The sequence below is a fragment of the Amblyomma americanum genome, chromosome 5 (genome assembly GCF_052857255.1).
Source record: "Amblyomma americanum isolate KBUSLIRL-KWMA chromosome 5, ASM5285725v1, whole genome shotgun sequence".
Classification (NCBI taxonomy): Eukaryota; Metazoa; Arthropoda; class Arachnida; order Ixodida; family Ixodidae; genus Amblyomma; species Amblyomma americanum.
Genome location: NC_135501.1, coordinates 111,444,890 through 111,461,366, shown reverse-complemented (window position 1 = coordinate 111,461,366; position 16,477 = coordinate 111,444,890). Strand labels below are relative to the sequence as shown.

Below are 16,477 nucleotides of genomic sequence, written 5' to 3'. Positions count from 1 at the left end.
AGCTCCAAACTGCACTGCTCTAACGCGCTCGGCGGTTCCGGCGTGATGGCACGAGAGCGAGGCAAGAACGAAAGAGAGAGAGGGGGGTATGATTCAGTCTGGTTAGACTAGATTGGACCTTATAGTCTGGCAACACTACAAGCTGGAAACACTGAGAATTCGGTAGTCTGGCAACATTGTAGTACAGAAACACTGGAATAGCAGACGTCGTATACATCTCGCGATGCCCTACCGCTAAACCGTGTTATCTAGCAGCCTGCATAGTTGACTAACATTAATTATTGAGAGGAGTGTATGCTGTCAGTGTGATGCACATGTTGGGTTTTGTAAGGCCGCGCTTCATCAACGTGTTTTTTTTATTTCTTTAGCTCGAGGCCCCTGCGGGCCTCTGGTGTACGCGGAAAGTTCCCAGCAAAGCACCGAGATCTCCACCCACGTGTCCCGCGCAAACAATAAAAAAGGCACAGGAGTCACTGCCTGCTTGACAACATCGCAGTGACGGCCGAACCAGCGCACCAAGAAAACAGTGTGTGAGCCGGGAACAGGCTGTTCTACGGATATATGCGAACTGCCTTGTGTTCTGCGAAGAGCCCTTTCTTCCGCTGACATTCTTGATGGCGACGAAGCGTTCCAGGCCTCCGCCATCTGATATCTCCGCGAAAGGCCAGAGGCGACGGGCACGTGCGGCAAGAAAGAAAAAACATCACGAGAGAAAGGCAAGAAATCCCGCGGGAAGAGGGTTTTCAGAATCTTTTCGTTATACGTTTCTTTTTCTTTTAGCCATGCCTTCTTCTCGAGGTTGTGCCCAAAAATCAGGGGCTGTAGTGAACTCCATTGGTTTCGATGCCTCGAAATATGCTCTTCTTAACTTCTGTTTGCGAAACTTACAAAAATGCAAGGAAATCCATTGGAAGTCAGTCTTGTCTAGTTTAGCTAGAGGCTCCGTGCAGAGGCGCATAATTCTACAAGTACCTAGGCTTTAACCAATGGTTCAATAAGTAAGGTCTTGTAGAGTGTTCTGTTTGCGAGAATTCCTTTTGTTAGTTGCACTGCCTGTGCGACTCAGCTTCTGTAACTCAGTTTGAGCTTGTACATGTAAGTAAATTTATTTCCTCGTTTCAACTTCTGCATTCATCAATCGCCTCCTTCAACACCGCCGAATTCATCTTTAGAGCGGCTCCTGATCCGCTCCAAAGAAAGAGAAAGAACCATCTTGAAATTAGTTGTGGTTTGAAAAGTCATGCTTTGTTTTCCATCTCCGCAGCATTCAACAGTATTGTGGTGGAGTGCAGTTCACTACTCTTGCTCCAACTCGCACTAGCCTGGTGAGACCTCTTATTGCACATGGTAATTAAGATTTTAAGAAATGTGTCTTGTGCCTGTGGCTAATTTAACCTTTATGAGCTATCATTTGATTTTTCCAACTAAGTTTACTTTCAAGCACACAGACTCTTATGTTAAAAGTAGTGAAAGGGCTTAAATATCGAATTCATTAAACACAAAACGAAGAGAAGGTTGTGGGGAAGCGTTATGTTCTGCCACATTTTCGACAGGAGAACTGGTCTTTGTCTGGGGCAGTGTTAAGTAGGTATTCAGAGTGGCTGCTAAATATTTTGAGTCTAATTGTTTTGCAACCACCTGGTGGTGAAGGATGTGTGCTTCATTTTACCTGTGCTTGCTTCGCTAGAGTACAAATATTCTTTGTTTGCACGTGCCTTCCTTTAGGAACCGGCGCACACTTGCACATGCACTGCTGCCAAACTCACAATTGCAACTCAGACCACGAAGGAGAGCCTGCATGCAAGCGAGAGAACAAAGGAGTGCCAGTCTGTTGGTAAGCAAGCAGCTGTGTTGAGTTAAAGTATTCCTGTACTTTATACATGTATGTACAACATTAAGAAAGATAACACCAGCCAAAAAAAGATGCACACAAGAGAACAGGATAATGACACTAAAGAGGTTGGGCTTCTTTTGTCATCTTCGCAGTTTCCTGTGTGCCTTTGCTTTTGGATGGTGTTAACTTCCTTGGCACAATCCACCAACTAGCCCAACAACGCGTTTCATTTGTAAAACTGCACAAATGTATGGAGTAATGATTGTTTTACACTGTCGTAGCTACACAGGTATCCCTGGGCCTGGAAGTGCTGGTTTTGGCCCGGACTCAGAATGATACGTATCCGCTCCTGGAGGCTCCAGCGAAAAAATGTGTGTGGAAGCAAGCGAATAAGCACACTGGGGCACTCTTACTACCGGCTACCAGCTTCAGGTCTCGTGGGGCCTGAATCCCGCTGCCGACCATTGCCTCAGCTATTGAATTGGCACCGCGGTCCCCAATCGCCTTGGTGGCTTTGCCATCCCAGCTTGAGGAATCTTTCAGCGACTGGCAGGAAGATAAGAAAGAACTTTCGGCAGAGCAGGGCACGACGTGCATACCATCATTTAATGACACCTTCAGTAGGTATAGAAAAAGTGCCGCTGCTACTCAAAATATATCGCCTGCTCAGATAGTCTAGTATATGCTCGTAGTTAGCATACAGGCGCACTACTTTCAATAGAGCAGCACAATAGCCATTAGTTCTCAGCGCATTTCACTGTATATTGTATTGCTAAGTGAACGCGCGTAATGAGCCTGCACCTAGACTGAGACCTCCAACAACACTTCTGCCACAGGGGCCACTTGCACAAAACTTTTTAGACCAGGCTTAATCTAGTCTTCATGCTAAATCGTAACTCATTGGAGGCTTAATCTTCCCTAGACGACAAGTCGCTGGCACGAAAGAAAGACTGGAAGTAGACAAGAATGAAGTTTGGAAAAAGGCTGGAACCCAAGCTGCAGTCGAGCATGTCTAGTCTCAATCTTCTCCAGCCATATCCAACATGTCAGTCTTGCGTTTGGTCCGCCTCGAGATGCTCGCCGAGCGCCTGTTGCGTCGTGAACGTGTGTTCTGGGACCGGACCAACATTTTCGAAATTTTCGACGAGGGCGAGCTTCGAAGGCGATTTCGGTTTGGACACGCTGGCATCGCGTACATACCCCGCCGAGCTGCTGCGCGACGACCTCGAGCATCCAACCTGCCGGAGCTACGCTTTGAGTGTTGAGCAGCAAGTGTTGGTCGCGCTGAAGTTCTTCGCCACCGGCGGCTTTCTGATCACGGCCGGAGATACGCTCAACGTGCACGAGTCGACTGCCAGCCGCACCGTTCGGCGAGTTGCTCTTGCCCTCGTCCACCACAGCGCCGCTTGGATACAGTAAGCCGCGCTTTAACCCTTCGCGATTTTTCCTAGCTTTATTGCGGACGTTTCGGCTCCCTGCAGCCTGCTTCTACGACGCCGTGTGCAGCGGCTGCCTCTGCTTCCGAGCCAGGCAGGCGCCTCCATGCAGGCGCCCCTATGCAGGCGCTTTCGCAAGGAATTTGGGGCACGGAAAAGTACGGAAGAAACGCTCGATAGCAGTTATCGCTTTTGGTTGCAAGAAAACAAGCAGCGCACAGTGTAAAGAAACGGTGTAACATGACCACTTGCACAGAGCATTATCACGTGCTGCATAAAATTGTTAATGTTGCGATCGCAAGACGGAGGTGCAAAAATCGCGTTTTGGGCAGCAACTGCGCAGTTTATCGTGTTCCCAGCAGTGGGCTACTTTTCGCCTGCGGTGTCGTGAGATTTGCGCGCTAGAGCTAGAAGTTTTTGTGTAGGAAGGCTCGGAAGTGCCCTCAAGTGTGACAGTGTGATCCCGCATGACATCGATATGGAACAAAAGTTATTTGTGTTCTGTATTTTCCAGCTAGCCCTCGGCGAACGAACTGGCTGAGCTGCAGGGCAGCTTCTACGCTCTGGGCGGCCTCCCCTGCGGGGTGGGCGCAATAGACGGCACGCACGTGAGGATCCAGGCACCCGGGCTGAACGAGGAGGCGTACGTCAACAGGCATTTTTACCACTCCATCAACGTTCAGCTCGTAGACGACGCTAACTGCCGTATCCTCGACGTCGTCGCCAAGTGGGCAGGTGGAACGCACGACGCGCGGGTGCTTGCCAACAGCACCCTTGCGGAACGCTTTGACAGGGGATTGTACACCGGCCTGCTGTTGGGAGACAGCGGGTACCCGTGCAAGCCATGGCTGATGACCCCATTCAGGACGCCAGACACTCCTAGGAAGAGGCGCTACAATCCAGCGCACGGCACTACGAGGGCAGTGGTGGAATGTTTCGTCAACGCGCAGTCAGCATACGAGAAAGTCTTGCTTGTCGGTTTTGCCTTTCCCAGTGCACCGTGCGCACGAGCGAAATAATGAGAAGCCCGTGCTTAGACGTTGCTAGGCATTCTATGATTATATCGTTATGTTAAAATCATGCAATGGTATGAGTGCGTTGGAATATTCACCAGAAAAAAATGTCCGCACAGTCATTTGTACAGGTCAATTGCTCATAGCCTTCAGTTACCTTCCAAGTTATTTTTCTGCTGTTTATCTCCAGCGGTTGACATTTACCATTTTGTCACAGTGCAAGCAAGTGGCGACTTTTGAATTGGTGTAACTGTACTGCCACATTTTCTAAGGCTTTTGTTTAGTCATTTGTTGATTCACATGACATTATAATTGCACATAATAAAACATGAATCAGTAAAGTACGGCGTGAAATTATAGCCCGAAGCATTCACAAAGGCTTCATATTAGTACATCTTTTCATGAACATGAAAACTGTGCAGTCAGCACTAAGGCTGTGTTCCTCCTACTTGCTGTATGTGTTCATTCCAGTGTTGTCCTCAATCAAACTCATGGCAACCAACACAAAGGATGGGACAGGTGAACAAGAGAATGAGCACAGACCCATCATTTTTTGCCTGTTCCATCCTCGGGCTCTCTGTCGTGATTCTGCACGAGCCTGCCCAATCAGTCACCAGACCTCTAAGAGTGCCCTCATTTTCTGCCGTGATATAAACAAGGAAAAATAAAACTGTATACCTTGATCTGCACAACAGATAATTGCACTTGATGTCCTTCATAGGGCTTCCATTCAATTACCGTAGTGGCTAGATTTATGTAGTGTCTCAGGACATGTCGCTCAATTAGCGGTGGTACAAGAGCACTGCCACAATCTTCTGTTACAGGACCATAGGGCAGCTGAAAAGAAGATTCCACTGCCTGCATGCAGAGCTGCAGATGGCTCCAGACCGATGCCCTGCCATCATTGTGGCGTGCTGTGTGCTGCACAATGTGGCTAAAAAGTATGCATGCCACTGTGTTGAAGCGTGCCAGGTGCCACCAGAAGTTGCGGCTGTGCAAAACTGTGGAAACGACGATGGCAGTGCAGTCCGCAGTGCTCTTGTGCAACAGCACATTTCTCACTGTGAGTGGAACTCAATTCATTGAAATCCTGAGGTTAAATGTGTGGTGAAAGTATCTCAACATGCATATCTAGGCAAACTGACAATGCTACCTAATCTAAATTCCTCCTAAATTAGCTGCTTTCCCGGGGCTGCAACTCATATTCTATGCAGATGGTATCATTTTATGAATGAAAACTGGCAGCAGTGGTCAGATAGAGGACACACTGCAACAAGCTGTAGAAATTTATTTATGTTAACATAGTGCAACCTTTATTGGGGCTATTGCAGGAGTGGGGTTAACAACTCGTGTAAAAACGGCAACATACATCAAAAACGTACACACGCGCACACTCACACAAAAGATTGCACCTAACATGTTTGAATACATAGTGCAAACAATGTGATAGGCTGTAACTAATAAATTGATACAATGAACACAACACAAAAGGAAACGTCATGTGGCACCGATCACTGTTAAAAATTGCTTCAATGGAAGAGACCGCGTTATGCCAGGAATTAAGTCCAATGTTCAATGGTACCAGGTGAAAAGCTGTGTTTGAAATTATTAGTACCGGCAAAGCATGGCTCAACATTAAGGCTGTCATGACTCCTCTGGGTGACCGGACAATATCGGGTAAGATAAACGCTAGTTGTGACTTGATAAAGTGAATTGACGATGCAGTGCAAGAACTGCAGTGAATCCACATGACGGTGAACGGACAAGGGGGTTATATCAAAAGCAGACAAGGCACAAGAAGGTGAAAAATGCCGATCATATTGACGGTATATGAACCTGATGGCTTTCCTGTGGACGGTCTCAATTTGAATAATTTCACATTGTTAATGATTATTCGAGACGGAAGATGCATATTCAGTTGCGGGACGAATTAAGGATTTGTACACTAATAGCTTAGTTTGTTTCGGTGTGTTTTGGTGCATTAGGTAACGTTGTCCTCAAATAATAGAAGACCTGACTGGTAAAGTAGCGAATCAGAGACACACCACGAGGCCGTCGAGCCAGAAATTACAGAAATTACAAACATCCGTTTCATTCAACATCTGGGAGGAAGGGCTTCCTGTGAAGCAAGTTCAAACTATAAGAATCCTTGGACTCTTCCTTCAGTCAAACAGGAAGGACAAGAGACATTATAAAGAATAAAGACAACCGCCAACATGACAGTAAGACTAATAAGACAAATTGCTAACAATAGGACACGAGGGAAGGAGAAAACTGTGCCGAACAGTACAAGCATTTGTACTAAGCAGGCTTCTGTGCGCACCCCCATACTTGTAGTAGCACTGATAAAGCCTGATAAAGCCAAACTAGAGGGTATAATTAGACACGCATACAAGGTTGTGTTAAGGCTACCGAAGTATACCTCCACCAACAGGCTGCAGGGCCTAGGAGTACACAACACCCTAGATGAAATTAAGGAAGCATACTTAACAATGCAATGAGGTCAGCTTTCCCACACCAAAGCAGGAAGGGCCATATTTCATCGCCTAAGAATAGGCATCAAGCTGCCACCAGTAGACATCAGGACACAAATGACTAAACGCATCGCTCAGGCAATACTAGTTGCGCCACTACCTAAGAATATCTGCTCACCACGATGAGAGAAGGAAAGCTACGGCAAAAGCTCTACACAGAATGTACAGCTAACATGAACAAGTGCTATATGCCGATGCCGCAGAAAACCCACAGAAACAAGCGTTCGCACCATCGGCAGTGAACACGCAAGGCCCCCCAGACTGACAGTCTCCGGCACTACTAAAATGAGCCTCAGAAACGGCAGAACAAGCAGTCTATTGCCCTTGCCATCATTATCACGAACGCTGATACTATACTGATTCTAAATTTACTATACGCCGTTACGGGAGGAGAATAATTTCTCGGGCGGCAATGAATACATGGGAGCAAACAAAAAACTTAGAACTATCTTTCAGTGAAATATTTTATGTATGCACACTAGCAGTAATGGTCATTAAATATTCTAGTATTGACACATGCTTCCCGCCCAACTCACTGCATCTCTTTTCTTTAAAGGAAGCATATTTCATGGGAATGCTGGGCTAAGCAAGCTGTGATCCCTATTGCACGTAAGTAACTTATTTTACTCTCAAAACATATCACAAGCTACTGCGGTGGCTCAGTGGTTATAGCGCTCGGCTGCTGACCCGAAAGACGCAGGTTCAATCCCGGCGGCGGCAGCTGAATTTCAATGGAAGCGAAAATCTAGAGGCCCATGTACTCTGCGATGTCAGTGCACGTTAAAGAACCCCAGACGGTCGAAATTTCCGTCGCCTTTCGCTGCAGCATCTCTCACAACCTAGGTCGCTTTGGGACGTTAAACCCCCACAAGCCAAACGAAAACATATCAGTCAGAACGCATCACAGTCAAAATGCATCACATTCAAAAATATCAGTAAAAACGTATCACCAGAAACGGTATAGCGCTGTCAAAATGCATCACACATACTGTGCATGAAATGCACAGTGGAAACTTCTCTACTTAAATCACAGAGCAACTACGGGTGAAAATATCTCCTGAGGTTGCACATGCTGTACAATAAACATTATGCAGTACTTAACAGAATGCATTGTTGGGAGAGTCTGTCAGTCATGATGAACAAAGGGTGCTGCACACATGTAAACAAGTACGAGAAGGATATACAACAAGCGCTTGATGTGTAACCTTCGCGTCCTTTTTTATGTGTGCAATACATATAAACAAGGACATGCATAGGAGAGGTACAAGTAAAACCGAAGCGGTGGCCTTGTGGTAGAGCATTTACCACGCATTCGGGCGGTGCTGGGTTCGATCCCCAGTGCCGCAGGGTACCCACCGGTTTTCTAATAAGTATAAGATTTCCCCCGGCCTGCCACTCGGCTCCTTTGGGGTGAGATGCTTGGGAAAAGGGTCCTGGACCGAACCGTAAAAAAAGGGCCACAAGTGGGCTTTTACCGCACGAGGTGGATTAAGGGTTGCTTGACGACGGAACTTATCTCTGATACGTCAAGGCAACGGTTTCGTCCAGGACCTTTTTCCCAAGCATCTTACCCCTGAAGAGCCGAGCAGCAGGCCGGGGAAAATCTTGTACCCACCACCTCCCAAATGTGAGGCGGATACTCTTCCACAAGGCCACCGCTTCGGTTGCACATGCTGTACAATAAACATTATGCAGTACTTAAGAGAATGCATTGTTGGGCGAGTCGGTCAGTCATGATGAACAGAGGGTGCTGCACGCATATAAACAAGGACATGCATAGGAGAGGTACAAGTAAAACATTATAGCTAAACACTTCAAATGTAATGATGCTCGCCAAGACACCCAGTGACAAGTTTCTAAATACAGAAAGTTTGTGAGCTCTGGTGCTCCCTGTGCTTTTGTTTGCCGTTTTCTAAATCTATCTTCGCACGTTCTGTCTGGACCTGTGTCGGTTCTGTTAGTGCATCAGCGAGGCAGCCATACTTTTCAATTGTTTTAACAGCTGCGTCGTTAAACTTAATGAAATGTTCGGCTGCATGCACCATCTTAGTTACTGCATCTGCTGCAGTCTGTGCTGTTGCCTGAACAGTCTCAGCTGCCCTTTTTTGTGCCTGTAGAGAAGCTGTCTCCAGCTCAACATTCTCACGATTAAGTTGGATGACCTCCTGTAGGTGCCCAGCCTGCTGCATTGACCGTGACTGCCGCCGGCAGGGCTGCAGGCTGTCCCTCTGCTGCTGATGGCCGCCGTGTGCTGGTGACTGGTGTGGTGTGTTGATGCTAGTGGCTGCTACTGCTGATGGGTGCAGCCTCGTTCTCCGTCGGCTGGTCCTGAAGGTGGTGGCCGTTGTGTGTAGAAGCTTCTTCACCTGCTGCTGTGGCTGTCTGGCAATCCTCTGCATCTGACTGTGTGCTGTTGAAGGATAGTGGGCTTACTAGAACATAAGCAGCTGTGACGACAGTGCCTAGGTCTTCTGCTGGTACCTCAGCAGCAGCGTAAAATGTGTCCTCGTCAACAGCATCAGGAACATAAGTCATAATTGGTGTAGTACTCTGTGGAGTCTGTGCCAGTGTTTGCGGTCTGCTGTCCAGATGGCCCTGGCACAGCTGCATCACATGACAGCACCTGCTGGTCGCCTGTGGTGCCCCTGTGCAGATAAGACAAGCTTTCTTAGTAGTGACGTTCACTAATATGAATTCCAGCTGACTAAGTTGTCAGTATATTTCTGTCATTAGAGAAAGCTGCCCGTCTGTTTGCAGAGCAGGAAATGGTAAACAATGCAATAACAGTCAGGAGAGAGCAGTTTCCTCATCTTTCCACTTCTTGTTTGCTGATTGTTGTTGCACTCTTCGTCATTCTCTGCCATTAGCCAACTAGCCTAACAAAATGCTTTGTTTACTGAACTGTGTGACATAGCAAAATGAAGGAACTTCAGCTTTTTTATAAAACAAGTTCCAGTTGAATGTTCACCTTTTGCTTCTCTTTCCAGAAGGCAACAGCCATTACATTTTGTTGTAATCAAACATGATGGAGGGCCAGGAAGGGTCAAGCAGTATGGTTCAAATTATCCAAAAGTTTGAATTACTTCCGTTCGAAATATCGAGCTTTCAAAGCATTAGTATGTACGTAGTGTGATGTACACCCTTCCTCACAAGTGCCTGGGGCACTGCAGCTGCGGCTGAGCCAAGTAAACCGTTCTCCCAGTGCTGATTTTGCTCTTGTTCACTGCGAAGCTAGAGATTGTGAAATGGAGCCTGCTAGCTGCACTGTAGTGTCGCCTCTACTGGAGCCTAGCATAATCAGCATCCGGATGACATCACCTCTACAAGAGCATGGCAGTATCGTTGAGATCACAACATGTTTGTGTCACTAATTAACAGAAGCAGTGGCTGTGTACTTTGCAGAGACTTAGCTTGCAAGTGTACTGCTTGTGGTTTCGTAAGGCATCACATTGAAGCATGTGGGCCTCGAATGTTTCTTCCACCTAATGTTCTTTGCAAGCAAACTGCGAAGACTGCTATCATGACTCCTGGAATTTTGTGCGCTACAGTGATTGCTTGATTATAACAATACACCCATGTCCACTGCTGCTTGGAATAAAAAAAGAATTCTTACTCGCTCAGGTCTATGCCACCTGACAGGCCCACAAGCACGGGGTTCTGAGGTCCGAGGACATCCCTGACTGCTTCCAGCTGGGCTGGAATCTCGTGCTCATTCCGGCCGGCACCTGCAAACATTCATGAGACAGTCATCAGTCCTTTTCCACCAAGAAAAGCAGTGCATAGTTGCTGTAATATCTTTTTGCATCACAAAATACTGCAGTGAGATTCATTATAGAACATGCATATGAATGCACCTTTATAAAAAATGCATTACTTTGTATGCAGCTGAAACACTGTCACGAAAAGTTAATTCAGTATGTACTCTTATCAGTATAGTCTGTTCGCCATGTAATTGATTGTCTCTGTGATGTGCCTGCTATGTCAAAATTGCAAATATTGATTTTCTGTGAATTATCAGATGCTTCATGTTGCTCTTGCATTCATTGCAGATACAAACATTGTATTACTGTTTTCTAATGTTTTCTTACCGGCATATTTGGCACTGAATGCTTGATGGACTTGCTACCGCGCAAAATAAATTTTCCCTTCCCTGTTCTTGCTTCGCATGTGCTACTGTACATGTGCTTGCAGAACAAGGCAAATAAAACGCAATCAAGTTGCTATCTGTATACATCACTGGCTGCCCGCGTGCAGCGTAAGCATTTGAATAGAAAACAGCAACATAACAAAATACGAAATGGTAGCAACCATGCTTTTCGCTGAAGTTTTACTGCCTTTTTTTGCTGCACATTCCGCTAAAACGTTGTATGCTCGACAGCCGGACACACCACCCTCTTTCATGCCTTGTCCAAGCATCGCGCATATTTACGGCGCTGGCGATTGACGCGCTGAAACCAATTTTGTCGCGGTTAACAGTGCATGTTCTCGTGGCACGAGTGACGACCGACACGGGTGAAGGTGCGTGCTACAAAGGACGTGATGATCAAAGAAAGCATCGAGCATTTGATCTACTTAGTTGAGCGCTGTCTATAAATGCCGCTGCGCCAAAAAAATATTGCGCCTGTTCACGGTTGCCATCGAGATATTCTGAGGTGGACAAAACTGATAACCACCTGAGTGCACAGTCCGATTATTCTATCAAAGAAATGAGTAGGTAAACTTTTTACTTACCAGATTGCCGGTCGTGCTGGCGGGCCCACTGCAGTGCAGTCTTCAATTGCTGCTTCAGGTTTTGCCATTGTTTTTTACATTCTTTAACGCCTCTTCGGACTCGATGCCTGCAATTCAGTATATAAGTTATGCCTGCCCATGCCTGTTCGCGTTTTTTTCGAGTGATGGAGGAATTAAATTTGGCGAATAGTGGCGTTCTTTGCTCACCGACGAGACGAACTAAGTCCAATTTCTCATCTTCTGACCAGTGTGTACTTTTCATGCGTTTGTTTGCTGGCTGGCTGTCCATGCTTGCTGGCCGTTCACTTGCGCACAAAAGAGTCTCGAATGCTTGAAGTTCGTGCATGGGTATCCTGACATTTGAACCCGGCTCCGCTGCTTCAAGGGCGACAGCGGGCAGTTTGGTTTGCAGCTTAAATTTAAAGGCCCAGTGGGGAGAAGAAGCTTCGGGACGGAGAGCGGTGATACTGATACCAAGGGTAGGAAAAGGGTATGGACTTAATTCCTGCGATTGTGATTCAACCGGCTTCTGAGAGCTATGCAGGGATTACTGCAGCATGCTGTTGCTTTTGGTTCTGCAAACTGCCGACCAAGTCCCTGTGCAGAGGTTACTTTCTGAGCGTTTTGCATTGTTCGCTGTACGGGATCGGTGGATGCCCGCGGATTTGTTCGGACCATCCGTCTTTTTCTGACGGCCCCCGCGTCCAGAAGCGGCGATTTCCTTGTTAATCCCCGTCGGTGTGTCGGGAAGAAGCGTGCATGCAGGCTGAGGCAGGTGGGCCAAGGCGACGGCAAAGCTAGAGGGAAGGAGAGGGGACATTTTTCCCGTAACTCCCACAGGTCCCCGTTTTGTGGCGACAGTTAATGCGGCTGAGCGTGGGAGATACGAGCCTAAATTACAGGGTGCAAGCACACCTTTCAAATTTAACTGAAATACCAACAAAGAGCACTTGACATCACACCTCTTGCACTATAATATGTCCATCGAAATAATTTCAGGGTTCCTTTCAGCATGCACTTTTATTTTTTTTTAACAGCATTTATCACAAGTGTTTTTATTTGAACAGATAGGTGCAAAATGCACTGCTTGCAATACCATGAACAAGTGACATCTTCACGTGTGGTACACAAATTGCAACATACAAACATGATAAATATGACAAGACTAGCAGCCTACGTGTTACCACAGCTTCTACGTGAGTTATGTAAACATAAAACACACTTCAGCCCATATTAAACCATGGTACACATCTAAAGCAATGCGCTGTACGTGTGTAATACATTTCGCCTGACTAGAAAATGTGTATCACCCACAAAATGTATGAATATCAATACGACAACGTGTGATGAAATTCTGCTCAATCGCAAACCCTAGCAGTTCCGAGAAGAATGACGCCTCAACGGAATGCATCATGAATATGGCAAGTTGTGCAGTCACAATGACTAACATGACAAAATTCTCATGCATCATCATCATCAGCCTGACTACGCCCATTGCAGGGCAAAGGCGTCCTTCCATGTCTCCCCAATTAACCCTGTCCTTTGCCAGCTGCGTCCACTGTGCCCGCAAACTTCTCTCATCCGCCCACCTAACTTTGTTCCACCCCCCTTGCTATGCTTTCTTTCACTTGGAATACACTCCGTTATCCTGAAGGAGCAGCGGTTATCTTGCCTTCCATTTACATGCCCTGCCCAAGGGATATTGGTAAACTGCCATTCATGATCTGAGAGAACTGGCCATATCCGCTCCACCCCATTCTTATCAGTCTAGTTTTTTTCCATCTCACGATCAGCTGTCATTGCCAATTGTGAACTACTGTTCCCTTGCTAGACTGTAGAACATTACTTTGGCTTGCTGCATGTTAATTTTTAGACCCACCGTTCTGCTCTGCCTAACTCGTTCATCACCTGAGTGACTCAGCAAGGCAATGTCATCAGCGAATCGCAGATTATTTAGGTACTCTCCATTTACTCTTATTCCGAACTGTTCTCTATTCAGACCTCGGAATACCTCCTGTAAACAGGCGGTGAATAGCATTGGAGAGATCGTGTCTCCTTGCCTGACGTCCTTCCTTATTGGAATTTTAATGCTGACTTTATAGAGGACTATGATAGCTCTACAGTTCCTATATATATCTTCCAATATTTTGGCACAAGGCATGGTAAGCCCCGTCGTGGCACCCCAGTGTTTGTTTGAAGTATTCTGCTACCGATGTGGAGCAGGTTAACTATCAGCCATGGCGGTCACATTGCGATGGACAAATAGTGTGCGTGCCCTACGAAATGTGTAGACACGTTCAAGAACCCCGTGGTGTAAATTAACCCGGAGCCCTCTACAACATTGTTCCTATAAGCACGTGTCACAACGTGTCGTTAAAGCATACAATTAAATGAATGTGCAAAGGAGGAAAATAATGAACATATGAAAAACCAAACACTGACTAGATATAGCATACCTTGCATGTCTTGCAGAAGGTAAAAAGGTAACATCTAAAAACAAAATCAAAGTAGACAGTACATATCACACCTTGTGTGTGTCTTGCAAAATGTTGCAAGGCACCATCACAAAAAATTTGCACACACACTTCAGACTGGTTATGTGCAGGAATGTGAAAGCACGTGCGTATGACACCACCTGGAACGCTGCACGAGAAATGGTTAGTTGCAATTATGACACGAATGTAGCAGGGAAAAGTTGCGCCATATTGAACTCAGCCTGTGGGGGGTGTATAAGGCGAATGTCATGTATATGACAGTCAGGAAAGGCGGCCCTCGGCTTGCCATGTGCGTCATGCGACCATGTGATGATGGCAAATTTATCCTGACATGACTGGGATTTTCTATACCATCTGCGAGTGCTCATACATGCCGTCAGGTTTTCTCGTAATGGGACTAGCAATGCTTCCACATTGAAACACAAAACCAAAGTGGACAACGAATATTGCACAGCCTGTACACTTCACACAAGTTAAAAAGTACAAAAGGAAAAAAAACATTCATACATAAGCCCCATGCAACTGGCAGGGAAATAAAAAAATATTCTGCACCTTGCAGAAGGAAAATTATTATATACATAACGCCTGCACCCGGCAGGGAAATAAAAAAATATTCTGCACCTTGCGGAAGGAAAATAAATATATACATAACACATGCACCCGGCAGGGAAATAAAAATATACTCTGCACCCTCCAGAAGGAAAATAAATATATACATAACGCCTGCACCTGGCAGGGAAATAAAATATTCTGCACCTTGCAGAAGGCAAAAAATGAAAGAAAAAACAGGTAAAAAAGAAAAAAAAGCCCCACCGAACAAGTTACTGCGGTGGCTGTACCTGATTGTTCAAGACACGTAAAATCAAGGCCATCGCAAGTACTACTTGCTCGGTGAGGCGCACTGTGTCGGCCCTTGCCGCATCAGCAGTGCGCACCATGTGGGCCTGACGGCAGCAGTCAATTGTGTCACTGCCGCCGTCAGGCTGCGCACTGCTGCTGATGTTTGCCTCTGTTCCTGCACATAAAAGGAGCTTCATTTGCACACTTCACAGACATGGAGGGCTCGTTTCACATAAAGATGACCTACTGAAATGTCTCTAGAGGTCAGGCATTGGATTCGAACTGTGAATGTAGATACAACATGTTGCATGCAGATGCTTCTCCTTCACTAAATGTGGTGGGTGTTGTCTGCACATACCTCCAGGAGGCGCGCATGAAATGTGACGTCCTCAGCACTGTGGGCTTCGAGGAGGTCGTTGGTGCGCCGCGTCTCTGCTAGGAGCTGGTGGACCTCCTCCACCCGCGTGCTCTGCTGCTGGTGACACGGACGGCCCGTCACCACACCTGGCTGCTCCTGTGTAGCTGTCAAAAGGAGAAAGTGACTGATTGTACACTTGTCATATAGTGGAGCACGATTTGAAATAACCTGACTGTTTGGTGCAATATCTCTGAGGGCTGTTGACATGCATACTGGGGAGCAGTACATAAAAGCATTCATAATCAGCGGTATGACAAAAACAGTATTGTTTCAATGTGTACATTTGTGTAACCATCGCAGACACCACAGTTTCCGTTGTAAGAGGAAAAAAGCTTGCACAAGGTACCAGTGGTGCATATGAAAGACTTCTGTGGGTGGCCGCCATGGTGGCTGAGTGGTTATGGCGCTCAGCTGCTGGCCCGAAACACGCGGCGGTCGAATTTCGATGGAGGCGAAATTCTAGAGGCCCGTGTACTGTGCGATGTCAGTGCACATTAAAGAACACCAGGCAGTCCAAATTCCTGGAGCCCTTCACTACGGCGTCTGTCATAGCTGGAGTCGCTTTGGGACGTTAAAGCCCCATAAACCAAACCAAACTTGTGTGGGTATTCTAAAGTGATACTGATAGACTGCTCCTGCAAATGGTATTAATGTTAGGTAGCTTGCGAAATGGATAATGTGCAGCCTGATATTGGAATACCAACTCACAGGCTGTGTCACAAGGTGCGCCCTCCTCCTCCAGCTCTTCTTCCGAGGGGGTGGCATCTATGTGAATTCATTCCACAAGACAGCACTGCTTAGTGGACAGTTTCAGCAGAACATGTATTGGTGCAAACCACACAGTTACTAGGTGCTGAGACACAATAAGGAACATAGCAGTACCAAGAGGGCAAGATAGTAGAAGGTACATAAGTCGAGGTTGCATTTGTTAGCTCAGCATCCGCATCCCTCCCTAACTAAAAGAAAAACCACAACGAGGTCAACAATGTGCACAAGTTGTTAGGTGTACATACCAAATGACTAAAAATTCACTTACCTGATGGAGAGCGCGCCTCTGCCTGCTGCAGGCCGCTCGTCCCTGGCATCTCCCACACGGACACACGGGGCTGGTTCTGCAAGAGGCAGAGCGCCCCACGTTCATGCACGAGTGTCTCGAAGTTCATTCTCTTTGTGCAT

General features: G+C 46.6%; 1 protein-coding gene across 1 annotated transcript; it reads right to left on the bottom strand.

Annotated features, from left to right (window-relative positions):
• Window positions 1-8,412: 8,412 nt before the first annotated feature.
• LOC144134120 (uncharacterized) lies at window positions 8,413-16,211 on the bottom strand. The gene is made up of 6 exons (XM_077667096.1): window positions 16,184-16,211; window positions 16,010-16,066; window positions 15,242-15,405; window positions 11,549-12,345; window positions 10,431-10,542; window positions 8,413-9,462 (listed from the first exon to the last, which is right to left on the bottom strand). Exons 1-4 carry the CDS (start codon window positions 16,209-16,211, stop codon window positions 12,274-12,276), a joined length of 321 nt encoding a protein of 106 aa, XP_077523222.1. The 3' UTR covers window positions 8,413-9,462; window positions 10,431-10,542; window positions 11,549-12,273.
• Window positions 16,212-16,477: the final 266 nt, after the last annotated feature.

Bases quoted from the DNA above. Each gene is read 5' to 3' on its own strand.
- LOC144134120 (XM_077667096.1), bottom strand. From the start codon at position 16,211: ATGTACCTTCTACTATCTTGCCCTCTTG. The intron at 16,067-16,183 runs GTACTGCTATGT...GAATTCACATAG, and splicing joins TCTACTATCTTGCCCTCTTG to ATGCCACCCCCTCGGAAGAA. The intron at 15,406-16,009 runs GTGAGTTGGTAT...TCCTTTTGACAG, and splicing joins CGCACCTTGTGACACAGCCT to CTACACAGGAGCAGCCAGGT.